The sequence below is a fragment of the Brugia malayi genome (genome assembly GCF_000002995.4).
Source record: "Brugia malayi strain FR3 genome assembly, contig: Bm_v4_ChrX_scaffold_001, whole genome shotgun sequence".
NCBI lineage: Eukaryota > Metazoa > Nematoda > Chromadorea > Rhabditida > Onchocercidae > Brugia > Brugia malayi.
In genome coordinates, this window is record NW_025062479.1 from 15,335,511 (window position 1) to 15,350,251 (window position 14,741).

Below are 14,741 nucleotides of genomic sequence, written 5' to 3' on the forward strand. Positions count from 1 at the left end.
CTATCTAAATTCTAAAAGAGATAATCTATTAAATAAATAATTTCTTTTGTAATTTTGATTTTTAATAGAAATTTAAAATGATTGATAAATTTGTGCGATTTAAGGTTGGTTTTTTTATTTTTTACTTATTATTTATTAACATTCATGATAATAAATAACAAAGATAGAGTGCCTTAAAATGTTAATCAACTATTTCAAAGTATTAGAAGCTAAGATAAGACACCAGTTTTAGTCTTAATTATTCATAGAATTAGTGCTCATAAAATAAAATAATGCATTTGAACGGAAAATGAAAAACAAACGATAATCACGCTACCAGTGAATTTGATAAATGTGTTGACAATTGATAAAATATTTGTCACATCAGATTGTCCCCATGAAATTGGTAATTATTTAGAGTATAGCAGTTATGATAATTTCCATTAAATAATAAATTTAATTATATGCGGTTAATGTTTGAAAGTGTAAATGTAGGAGCGACCTTTTACTTTCAATCAACTTTCAAAATAATACGTAACGCACGTGTTATTACAATTTTCGTTTAAACATATTTCCAAAAAAAAAAGAATAAATAAATAAATAAAATAAAAAAACATATGATATGATCAAATGTTCTTAATTATGCTAGTTTTTGTATATTGTTCATTCATTTATGATATTTAATTGATTTTGAGCTGTTTAATCAGTTTAAAATATAACTGAATCATATTCATTTAAATTATGATTATACTAAATCAATAGTGAACTATGTTTACAAATTTAGATTGTACCATTTGCCAAAATTCCGTCTAATTATAAATATTGAGAATTAGGACTGACTAATTATGGTTCAGCCACACGTTTCGCTGTTGTCAAAATAAATTTACAAATTTATTTCAGGCAATAATTTAAAATATTTGAAATGATTACTCATCAAACTTTACAATAAATGATTGTTTCTGTTACAAATTAATACATTTAGGTGATATGTTACTTTTTTTAAAATATTTTTTTTTTTGAAGAACAGAAAAAAAAAACGAAGTGAGATTATAAACTAACAGAGAAATAAAATGTTAAACCAATTTCACTTAATTAATAAGCTATTATACATTACAATTATATAATGTGCAATACACATTTACATTTACAAATTGATTTTGTGATATATTAAAAAGACATTTAGGTATTTAAAATTATAGTGAAATGAATAAAATCCATATAAAACTCGATATTTTAAATGTTTTCGAGTAGTTTTATTAGTATAAGCATATCGGATATCATTTGATTTATCTTTTAATTTTTGGCGCCATTTAATCAATTGGTATTTTATTAAAACAATAGTAATAGCTAAATTTTTAAATAATCAAAATTCCTGGAATTTTTTGGGAATAAGATTTTAAAAAAAGTCTTAAAATAATTTGCAAAAAAAAAAAAAAATTATTGTTGACATATGCCTACAGTAATAAATGATAGGATAAAAACTTATCGATAATGTAAAAAGGAAAAAAAAAAAAAAAGAATATAACACGAACGATTAAGCTGTACAAATAAGAGAAGTTGTTCAAACAATAAGATGAATCATTCTTGTTTTGAACACCGTTTTCAAAGTTATTTTTGTTTTTGAATGAAACGTTTGCATTATACTATGCATAAATATTAAATAGCGATTGATTTAATACATTGCTAAAAAAAGTATAATTTGATTTTTTCAAGTAATTTACGTAGTTAACACGTACATATTACAATACTCTTAGTTATTTACTTCTTTTATATGAATATAAACTGAAAAGTTTGAAAATTTATTTGTTAACAAACAAATTTATTTGAATGAAGCAATGGAAATATGAAAGCAAATTAAATTTATTTTGCTTTTCAAACAGATAAATTTATACTTAAATTAAGGAAAAAATTACAGAAATGATTTTCAAAATTTCACACTTCAGTCCTTTTGTTCTATTCTCAAAATTTTGTTTCGTTTTTCAGTAGCCAACAATATTATGATTTACAATTATGATTACATTATGATAATGATTATTTTAGTAATTATGATAATAATTATTTGTAGCAAAATTATTATAAATTACTCCTTATAATGAAGTGACGATAAGTCATTAAAAAAAGCATCATTATTATTTAGTACAGAGGTTAAATTTAATGAAAATGAATTTTCTCGATCAAGAATGAAATTTCGAAAGCGACAAATAACATCCATAAACCACAGTTGAATGAATAGTAGTATTAATAATGCTATCACAAATAGTAAACCAAACATTTGCATATCTGAAAAACAAATTTTTTATCAGTTAGTATTTCACTAAAAACTTGCATGAGGACAACTTTTAATAAGTTCAAACTTTTTATTATAGTTATGTTTAAATTAAAAGCATTCAAATTACATTATATGCAATTTGAACGGAAGAGTAATTTGACAAACAATTATTCAAAATAAACAGCTGAGTTTTCAATGTCACACGTGAATCATACTTTTATCAGTTAGTAATTCTCTAAAAAATTTATGAGGATAGTTTTAATAAGTTCAAACTTTTTAATATAATTAATTGGAAGAATAATTTGACAAAGAACTATTCAAAATCTCAAGCAATGAAGATATTAATCATTATCAGTAGAAGTTTATTTGTTACAAAAATTCAAAAATTTTTTTGTTTTATTTATTTTTTTTTTTTTTTTTTTTTATAGAAGAATTTATCAAAAATGATTTCATACAACACATTGTTTCTTTTTTTTTGATATTAAAAAACACATTTAATTCAAAGAATAAAAAGTTAGCTATAATTTAAATTATATAAAAATACAAAAAAAAAGAGAAATTTTTGAATCGTATAAAAATTTGAAAAAAAAAAAGAGAAAACACCGCAGTTGAACGATAAATTTGATAAAATACTTGTAAAATTTATTTAGGAAATTTTGTAAAAAAAAAAAAAGAAAAGTACCAGATTTAGTGATTCTGTTATCATTGATTCGCATTCCACCGATGTCAGCAGCAAGGGCATTGATCATTTTATTAGAAAATATAGAACCAATAACAAAGATTGCAATTATGAATATTGTACATAAAACTGATGTAATCTAAAAAACAATACCAAATGGTATTGAAATTCAAATATTATTAACCTAATACACATATGTCAAAAACATTTCATAGCAAACAACTTTTATTGTTTTTTTACTTACTAATAAAATACCTATACTTGCTACTTTTACTTACAAACACACAGCAAAAATCGCACAGCGGAAATAAGTAATGGAAATAACTCGAACAACTAACTGATAATTCCATGATTTCATTAGATTATCATTTAAAACTTAGTTAATGAATAACATATATCTTTTAACATTACACGCTATCATAATTCAAATAGTTCAAATGGTAAACAGAAGAGAATAATTCGAAAAACAGATAGTCAAATGATTATGTTTACTAATTTTATACTTATTATGACATCATAAACTAAAATAAATTAATAAAAAACTGACATTTATTAATTTATACCAAAAATGATATCATAATTATCAAATTAAACTAGTTTATTAATTTCGTACTTAATGTATGATATCATAAATTATTAAATTAAGCTGACATTTACTAATTTTGTAACCAGTATGTTATCAAAAATTAATAAATAGGCAAAAATTTTAAATTTTAATTAAAAATTTGTTAACATACTTGAAAAATTATATATGGTAGAATGAATATTTGTTTCTCCTTAAAAATGCCATATGCTAAAGTACCAAAGATAGCAAATGCAAAAGCAAGTGATGCAATCGAATAAAATGCTAAAGTTGCACCTTGTGAGCATACGGTAAGAAAAACGACAAATACCGCTCCGCAGAAATAAGCAATAGAAATAATTCGTGCAGCTAACTATAAAACTATGATTAAATAACTATGATAGATTAATTTTAATCATAAATTCTAATCGTTTTAATGAATATTGAACAAAAATAAAAAGTTGACAGATTAAAATAATTTATCACTCAAAATTTTCATTTAAAACATTAGGGCGTTAAATTTACTTAAATGCAAATTTAAGTATTTGTATTATTTATAATAACAATTATATTAGGCTAGTCAATTTTTTTTTTTTTTTTTTTTTACTAAATTATGATTTTAATGTTAAAAATTTTGAAATAATAAAGTTGAAAAATATTATTGTCTGATTTATGTCATTTATGTCAAATGATATAAATAAAATCTTTTATCATACTAATAGCGAAAACGATATGAATGTTTAAGGACAACAGTTTAAATAAGCAAAATCTAGCGCATATAATACTCTCACGTGCTTCTTTTTCACGCATTTTATTATTTATTCGCAAAATTTAAATTTTAACTGAAATTTAAATAAAAATTTAAACTGACCATAATATGCATATAACCATAGCAGCACTGATATTTCGCATCATTATGATCAAAATTTGTTTCATGACTAATACCATATGAAATAAATGATGGTATTAATGCTGGTGATGTACTGATTGGTGTAATCGGTATCACGTATTGCGGTGAAATTGGTTCACTTGGTGGTAACTCCACTTTTTCGTCAATTTCTTGTGATACATCAATTGTTGCTAATGATGATAATGTGACTGATGGTGATGACATTATTGATATGAACAGAATGCTTGTCCCAGAATACAAAAAAAAAAAAAAAAAAAAAAAAAAAAGTGGCTTAAAATTGTCGTCGTGCTAGCTAGCACTAATAATTTAAGTTTACTAAATTATAATTTTGACAAAATATACTGCGGCATAAAATGCCAGCTGTACAAATAAATTTTTTTCTCTTTCTTTTTATTGTCTTCTTTTTGGTTTTATGAAATATAGCTGCTTTTTTAGCTAATGATCAATAATATCTCTATTTAAACTTAATTTCATCATCATCTGCATATCTTTCTATCTTACTTTTTTTTAAATTTATTTCGATATCGATTAATAATAATATTGCGTTGATTCCATTATTATTGTAGTTGAAAAATTCTAGTCAACGATCTAAAGATGATGAAAACAAAGCTTACGGATGATAACTTATGCACAAAAAAGAAAGAAAAAATGATTTTCCAGAAAATACTTTAATAAATTATTGTTTAATAATAGAAATTAAAAAAAAAAAAAAGAGAAAGAAAAGACAAAAATAATGAAAGATTTCGTTAAGGAAATTTCACACAAAATTGTTTCATTGAATACAAAAGATTATATTGAAGTCATATCACTTTGTTTAATTAATATCTCTAATAAGAAATTAAGGATTTTTAGAATTTTATTTACAAATGAATTTAACTTTTATATAAATATACGCATACAAATATATTATACATACATACACAGACACACGTACATATATATTAAAAATATTGAATTTCATTTCAAAATAAAAAATAATTAAAGTTCATACACAGAACACCAATGAATAGTAAATTACATAGGTATCTATAATGTCCGTTACTTTTATCAAATACATAAGAAATTGAATATCGAAATTTAAAAAAGAAAAGGTATGGAAATAATGTTATCAGTCAATTATACAACATTAATAAATTGAAAGAAATGAAAGGTAAACAAAAAAGGGAAAGCGATCTTTCTAAAAAACACAACATTTAAGTTACATTCAAATCTTAACAATTTTTATCATTCGTGATGAGTCAATCACCAAATAATTTTGCATTTGTAATTAATTTATGTCCAGATCTTTCGTGCTAATTACTTCCTTTTATCTCATACAACAAAAACCAATCTTGTTACAAATCTCTGTTTTACATTCATGGGAATACTTTCTTCCGGATTTCCGGTTGTCAAATTAGTTCTGTATATAAACTAACCAACCTTCACTAACCATTATTCATTCCACGTTTTTGGGTGGTTTTTAGAGGTATTTTGAAAAAATTTTAGTGTTTTATAATTGTATTATATCTATGTGTTGGACGTTGTTACATGTTGATTTGTTTGGTTTAATTACCCAAGTTCGAGCTCGGTAAAATAAATTATCTGTCAATCACTAAATTCCACGACAAGGATTTGTGAGATATGTCTGCCAGCATAATTGTCAAAGCGAAATCGGTAAAAGCAAATCTCGAGGAACTTCTCGATGAAATACGATAAAGGGATCTAACCGCCTTAGAACAAAAATCGACAATAAAAGTATTGTGCCAGCAATACGAAACGAGGCAAAAATCATCAAGAAAAAATTAATGCGCCTCGAAAAGTACGTTGCACTCTTGAAAAAATCGACGATAAATGATTGGAATACATTTAAAAACCCCAATGTTGCAAAGAAAGAAAGAAGGGAAATATGAAGAAATGGCAACTAATGACAGAGGTATTTTAAATTTAATCAACATAAGTACGGATACTATTATAACCTTATCAATGTATAAGGACGATACTGAGTTAGCTCTTAAACGCTTAACACGAAGGAACACAGTCTAACTGAATGTCGTCCAGTAGTAAATTTGCTTCAACTGTCATTGTCAACATTCAGCGGTGATCCTAAGATATGGAGAAAGTTCAGCAGTAGTTTCGAAGCCTCCGTACACTCTCAAAATATACCCGACATACAAAAGTTAAATTATTTAGTTTCTTGTCTAAAAGAAAGCGCCCTAAAGCTAGTAAAATGCTATGGTAGGACACCTGAAAATTATGACATTATAAGAGAATTATTAGTGGAAAAATTTGGTCGTGTTCACACCATAAGAAAATTACTGTACAATGAGCTCATATCTACAAACGAAACGACCGAAATTGGAAAATAATAGTCGAAGAAATGGAAAGAATGTTAAGGCAGCTAGAAGCAATTGGCGAAAACGTAGAGCAACCGACCATTGAAATATAATAGAATTCAAATTACCAAATTGGATGCCGAACCAGATTTATCAATAAAAGGAAGATGACCAGTGGTCCGCAATAAAACTTCGACAGTTTTTTAAGAAAGCAATCAACAGGAACGATCAGGTATTGGAATGGCAATATTCGGATAACGTAAATCAAAGAAAGTTGATTAGACGCCAACCTAATTCAATCATTCCAGAAAGCTCAGCATTTATAACAATGAAACAATCACAGCCAAAATAAGAAAGTTCAAATTGGCTGACAAATAAAAAAAGAAACCCTGTATTTTCTGCAACAACAATCACCGGGATAGTAAGTGTCACATATATTCTACAGTGGAGCAACGAATTGATCGGTTGAAGGAAATCAATGTTTGCTCTAAGTATTTTAAGATTGGACATAGTGAATCCGATTGCAGAAAACCAGCAAGTTGTTTTTATTGTAAGGAATCTTATAACAGCGCTGTTTGCACCGCTAAAAGTCATAAGTCCAAACAGCCCAAAGATTCCGGAATTGACAAAGGAATAAAAGTTGTGGTTGTCAGAAATGCAAATATATCTGTCAATTTGAACATGAAAATCGAAACGAAACGAGTATTGCTTCTATGTAAAGAAGCTACCGTCTTTAATCCTGATAAATCTGAACGTCAGGTACAGGCCCTAGTACTCCTTGACATCAGTGCTGATTCAATCTTTATTTCACAAAAAAAAGCATATCGACTTGGTCTTCTAGAAACTGATGAAGGAGAATACAAAATATCCTCCTTTGGCAATAGGATCTCCAGAGTATGTCACATAACTCAAACACATATTGGAATAAAGACGGAAGGCTTCAAATAAACGACTGTCTAAGCCATTGAGATGGATTATCAAACAATGATCTTCAAGTGGTTAAAATAGCAGACAAAAACGAAATTTCTAATCTTAGAAGTTACAGAAAACAACCTGACATAGTCACAGGAGCTGACTATTTTTTCGACTTCATTCACATGAAAAACGCTCAGCATTCACTCTACTGCATAGCAAAGTTGGTCCCATCATAGCGGGAAGCGGTTGTACTGACGGATTATGTCTTCGTAACACCTTCGCAATGAAGATATTCCAAGAAAATCGTGCTCCAGATATAGACCAATTTTGGAAGTTGGACTGTATTGGCATCCAAGATCGATCTGATACACAAGATGATGAACAGGCACTGGAACAATTTAAGAAGAGTATCACTAAACAAAATGGAAGATACGAAGTACGTTGGCCATGGAAACCATGTAAAGGCAAATTGAGCGATAATTATGGATTATGCGTCAGCCGTTTGCGAATGCTAATAGCACGACTTCAGTCCCATAAAGAGGAATTACAAGAATATGATAAAGCAATACAAGATCAACTACAATCTGGCATAATCGAAGAAGTACAATCACAAATGAATCAAGATGGAATTATTCATTACCTGCCACATCATGATGTTCGTAATCCAGGTAAAACTACCACTAAGTTAAGGATTGTTTATGATGCTTCAGCGCACATAAAAGGAATGAAAAGTTTAAATGAAGTATTATATCGTGGATCAATTAACCTCCCAGATCTTGTGGGAGTATTATTACGCTTTAGAATGATGAAAGGGGTAATCACAGCTGACATTGAAAAGGCATTCTTACAAATACAGTTACACCCTTCAGAGAGAAATTGTACTCGCTTCCTTTGGCTAAAGGAAGTAGAAGGAAGTGTATCCAATGAGAATATAAAATGTTACCGTTTTAGAAGAATCCCGTTTGGAGTAATATCATCCCCCTTTTTACTATCTGCTACCCTGAATTATCATTTGGAAAACCACGTTAGTGAATTAGCAGCAGAAATAAAGAAAAACCTTTATGTGGACAACGTTATTGTGTCATCAAACGGAACGTAGGACGCATTAGAAAAATATGCGGAAATGAAATCCATCTTCAATGAAGCCTCAATGAATCTAAGGGAGTTCTTATCTAACGACGAAGAATTTTATGCAGAACTGCCGCAGCAAGATCGAGCAATAAGAAAAAATACGAAAATCCTCGGCATCTCATAGAATCCCTGTCAAGACGTCATTCAGATAAAATTAAATCCATGGAATGACCGAGAATTAACAAAAAGAACGATCTTACAGCTTGTTGCATCACAATATGATCCAATAGGATTTTTAGTTCCAATAATGGTAAGATTTAAAATATTTTTGCTAAATTTATGGAAAAAGAATAATTCGTGGGATCAGATATTAGATGAGCAAGACCATAAGCAATGGAAATTTCTTATTGCTGAATGGGCAACGGTCGTAAAAGACTTACCGCGATTTGTAACAACTTCTACAGATTTAATTGGAATACATGTATTTACTGATGCTTCAAGCGTAGCATATTCAGCAGCAGTGTATTTAGTGAGTCAGGATATGAAAGAAACAAAGTCATCGCTCATTTTTGCAAAATCTCGCATTGCTCCTATTAAAGGTATGACAATACCGCGTCTAGAGCTAATGGCCATACTAATCGGAACGCGAGCAGCGCAATTTGTCATAACACAGCTGGATATCGTCAATACAAGGATAATTTTATGGTTGGATTCTAAATGTGCTTTACATTGGATAAAAAACCATTCTAATCTATTACCAAGATTTGTTCAAAATCGAGCCGAGGAAATACGTAAAGCGAATTTTATTTTTCGTCATATTCCATCAGAAGATAACCCTGTAGACGTGGCAACTAGAGGTCTTAATCCAAAACAACTTAGAAGTTTTACACCATGGTGGCATGGACCGTCGTGGCTAGTAAAAGGAGAAATCAGTTGGCCACAATGGGAATACGAATTTGCCAACAATGACGAACCAGAAGAAATCACTATATCAGTAGTCTCGCGAATATGCAAGGATCATAACTTTCAATTTATTGATAGCAAACGTTTTAGCAAATGGCTAAGACTGTTACGAACAACAGCGTGGATCCTTAAATTCATTCGATTAACAACTAAAGGCAGATTATCATGGCTACAGTCTGTTTCAATCGAAAGAAATCGATTTACAGCTGAAGATTACAAAGTGTCAGAATGGCTGTTAATTAGACAAGCACAATCTGAAGGAATCAATGACGACGAAATAAACAAGTGGAATTTATTCCACACCGAAGATGATAAATTATGGAGATCTACTAGTCGACTCGTGAACTCGGAACTGCCTGAAACTAGCAAATATCCTATCTATCTCCCTCGACACAACCCAATAACAGAACTCCTTATACTACACGAACATGAAAATCTATGTCATTCAGGTATCGCCCATACACTTTCAGAATTAAGGAGTAGATTTTGGATTCCCAAAGGCAGGACTGAAGTAAAGCGAATAATAAACAGATGTCGAATCTGTAAACGTTGGAACTCCAGATCGTTTAAATTACCACCAATGACAAGTCTCCCGGAAACTCGTGTCAATCGATCTAGAGCCTTCGCACGTGTTGGCGTGGATTATTTTGGCCCTCTTTCAATCAAGGGCAATAGCGTGTCAACAAAAAGGTGGATAATATTATTTACATGCTTTACAACAAGAGCCATGCATCTCGAATTAGCAGATGACCAATCCGCAGAAACCTTTTTGCATGCTATCCGAAGATTTGTTGCGAGACGAGGGTGTCCTGAGCTAATTCTGAGTGACAATGCCACTCAATTCCAGGCTTTCAGATCTCTTATGACACAAGTCAAAGTCTCCAACTTCTTAGCAAAGGGAGGAATGACTTGGAAAAATATTATACCAAAGGCTCCGTGGCAAGGAGGAATCTACGAGAGATTAATTGGGTTAACGAAAAATGCGCTAAGAAGAGCTATTGGCAGAAAATTTCTAGCGGAAAGGGAATTGGTAACATTAATTGCAGAAGTTGAAGGTATACTTAATACCCGACCACTAACTTACGCCAATTTTGACGATTGTGTCATTATACGTCCAACTGATTTTATTTTGCCTAACGCTTCGCTCCATCTACCTATAAATGAAGTTTATAGCAAGCAGGAAGAATTCACCCCTTATAGACTAGATACCAGAGAAAAACTCGTGAGACACTGGGAAAGTACCCTTAAAACTCTCAATGTTTTTTGGGAAATCTGGAGAACCGAATATTTAACTAGCCTCAGAGAACGCACGCAAAGGGAAATTACCTCATCCAAAGGAGCACAAAAAAGAACTCCAAGAAAGGGAGAGATTGTACTCTTAAATGAAGCGGGAATTCCAAGGGGAATGTGGAAATTATTACGGATCAAGAACATCAAAATCGATAAAGACGGTAAAGTTAGGAACGTTCAGGTGGAAACTCCCACTGGGAAACTTCTCGATCGTCCAATAAATGTCTTGTATCCTCTCGAAGTTAATGATGAAGAAATTCATCTTGAACCTAATAAGAAAGAAAATATGAAAATTCCGGAAACCGAACAGAACACTGAGGAGCTCCAGGAACCTATTGTGATGCGAACTAGGAGCAATACAAAACGACAATCTCGATTAAAGGAGAACCAAACAACTACCACCGCACCATCATCAGAAACCTGTAGAGATTTACACGATCAAGGACAGATCAATGGAAATAAACAAGCCCCACTTTCTTATGAACCCCACGCATTACCTACCTTTTCTGGGCGGGAGTGTCGTGAAAGACGAAATATTTAAATTATTATATCCAAAACTAACAAATTCCTCTTATCTAATTCCTTTTCCTCGCACAACAAAAACCCTTTGTTAGCAAACCCTTTGTTAGCAAACCCTTCGTTAGCAAAACCCTTTATTAGCAGTCTTTGTTTCATATCATTTAAATGTCCTCCTCTGCCGAATATCTGGTCAGTTCAGTTCTGTATATAAACTAATCCTGTTAACAATCTTCTTTGTTCATCCATGAGAAATCCTCCCATCTAATCTCCATTCGTTAAATCAGTCTTATATATAACCCAACCAATCCTTCTATAACCATCATTTGCTTTATGTTTTGGGTGGTATTGGGATGCGTCTAATACTTTATAATTTTGTGTTATTTCACCATTTTTATATTATTGCATTTTTTATAGTTTACGCGTTTGTTAAACGGTGTAGCATCCGTACAATATGTATAAAGCGCTATTATAGCTTCATGTTAAATAAAGGTTTAATTACCCAAGTTTGAGGTTTCACGACAAAGAATAATTTTGGTGCCCGAGGTGAGGTAAGGTATGTCGGCCAGTATAATTGTTCAAGCTACACCAGTAAAAGCGAATCTCGAGGGACTCCTCGATGAAATACAACAAATGGATCTAACTCCGTTAGACCAAAAAGCGACAGTAGAAGTATTGTGCCAGCAATACGAAGCAAGGGCAAGGATCATCAAAGAAAAGTTGATGCGCCTCGAAAAATACGTTGGCACTCTTGAGAAGATCAACGACAAATGGTTGGAACACATTCAACTAGTCCCAATGTTGCAAAGAAAGAAAGAAGGGAAATATGAAGAAATGGCAACTAATGACAGAGGTATTTTAAATTTAATCAACATAAGTACGGATACTATTATAACCTTATCAATGTATAAGGACGATACTGAGTTAGCTCTTAAACGCTTAACACGAAGGAACACAGTCTAACTGAATGTCGTCCAGTAGTAAATTTGCTTCAACTGTCATTGTCAACATTCAGCGGTGATCCTAAGATATGGAGAAAGTTCAGCAGTAGTTTCGAAGCCTCCGTACACTCTCAAAATATACCCGACATACAAAAGTTAAATTATTTAGTTTCTTGTCTAAAAGAAAGCGCCCTAAAGCTAGTAAAATGCTATGGTAGGACACCTGAAAATTATGACATTATAAGAGAATTATTAGTGGAAAAATTTGGTCGTGTTCACACCATAAGAAAATTACTGTACAATGAGCTCATATCTACAAAACGAAACAACCGAGACTGGAAAACAATAATCGAAGAAATGGAGAGAGTTCTAAGGCAGTTAGAAGCAATTGGCGAAAACGTAGAGCAACCTACCATCGAAACGATAATAGAATCCAAATTGCGAAACTGGATATTAAACCAGGTTTATCAACAAAAAGAAGAAGATAGCCAGTGGTCCGTAACAAAACTTCGACAGCTTCTCAGGAAGACAATTAATAGAAACGACTAGGTAATGGAATAGCAACACTTGGATAACGTCAGTCGTAAAAATTTAATTAAACGTCATCCTAACGCAAGCATTCCAGAAAATTCAGCATTGATTGCAGTAAAACAATCAAAGCAAACAAGAGGAACGGCTTCAGCCGAAAGGAACCAGCTAAATCAAGAGAACCCAAATTGGTCGACAAATAAGAAAAGGAGACCCTGTATCTTCTGCAATAACAATCACTGGGATAGCAAGTGTCACATATATTCTACAGTGGAGCAGCGAATTGATCGATTGAAGGAAATCAATGTTTGCTCTAATTGTTTTAAATCTGGACACAACGAACTCAACTGCATAAAAAGAGCAAGTTGTTTTTATTGCAAAAAATCCCACAATAGCGCCCTTTGTACCACTAAAACTCGTGATTCTGGGAAGATTGTTGCCAAAAATGCAAACATATCTGTTAATTCAACGAAGAAAGTTGAAAAGAAACGAGTACTGCTTTTATGTAGAGAAATCAGTGTCTTTAATCCTGATAAACCTGAACATCAAGTACAAGCTTTAGTACTGTTTGACGTCGGCGCAGATGCGACCTTTATCTCACAAAGGCTAGCTCATCGACTAAATCTCCTAGAAACTGATGAAGGAGAATACAAAATATCCTCCTTTGGCAATAGGATCTCCAGAGTATGTCACATAACTCAAACACATATTGGAATAAAGACGGAAGGCTTCAAATAAACGACTGTCTAAGCCATTGAGATGGATTATCAAACAATGATCTTCAAGTGGTTAAAATAGCAGACAAAAACGAAATTTCTAATCTTAGAAGTTACAGAAAACAACCTGACATAGTCACAGGAGCTGACTATTTTTTCGACTTCATTCACATGAAAAACGCTCAGCATTCACTCTACTGCATAGCAAAGTTGGTCCCATCATAGCGGGAAGCGGTTGTACTGACGGATTATGTCTTCGTAACACCTTCGCAATGAAGATATTCCAAGAAAATCGTGCTCCAGATATAGACCAATTTTGGAAGTTGGACTGTATTGGCATCCAAGATCGATCTGATACACAAGATGATGAACAGGCACTGGAACAATTTAAGAAGAGTATCACTAAACAAAATGGAAGATACGAAGTACGTTGGCCATGGAAACCATGTAAAGGCAAATTGAGCGATAATTATGGATTATGCGTCAGCCGTTTGCGAATGCTAATAGCACGACTTCAGTCCCATAAAGAGGAATTACAAGAATATGATAAAGCAATACAAGATCAACTACAATCTGGCATAATCGAAGAAGTACAATCACAAATGAATCAAGATGGAATTATTCATTACCTGCCACATCATGATGTTCGTAATCCAGGTAAAACTACCACTAAGTTAAGGATTGTTTATGATGCTTCAGCGCACATAAAAGGAATGAAAAGTTTAAATGAAGTATTATATCGTGGATCAATTAACCTCCCAGATCTTGTGGGAGTATTATTACGCTTTAGAATGATGAAAGGGGTAATCACAGCTGACATTGAAAAGGCATTCTTACAAATACAGTTACACCCTTCAGAGAGAAATTGTACTCGCTTCCTTTGGCTAAAGGAAGTAGAAGGAAGTGTATCCAATGAGAATATAAAATGTTACCGTTTTAGAAGAATCCCGTTTGGAGTAATATCATCCCCCTTTTTACTATCTGCTACCCTGAATTATCATTTGGAAAACCACGTTAGTGAATTAGCAGCAGAAATAAAGAAAAACCTTTATGTGGACAACGTTATTGTGTCATCAAACGGAACGTAGGA

At 31.5% G+C, this 14,741-nt stretch overlaps 1 protein-coding gene across 1 annotated transcript; it reads right to left on the bottom strand.

The window, feature by feature from the left end:
- Positions 1-2,059: 2,059 nt before the first annotated feature.
- Positions 2,060-4,603, bottom strand: Bm2669 (Uncharacterized protein; the record flags this gene model as incomplete). Its single annotated transcript, XM_043074966.1, has 4 exons — positions 2,060-2,259; positions 2,931-3,066; positions 3,665-3,862; positions 4,361-4,603. 4 exons carry the CDS (start codon positions 4,601-4,603, stop codon positions 2,060-2,062), a joined length of 777 nt encoding a protein of 258 aa, XP_042930900.1.
- Between the last annotated feature and the right edge of the window lie 10,138 nt (positions 4,604-14,741).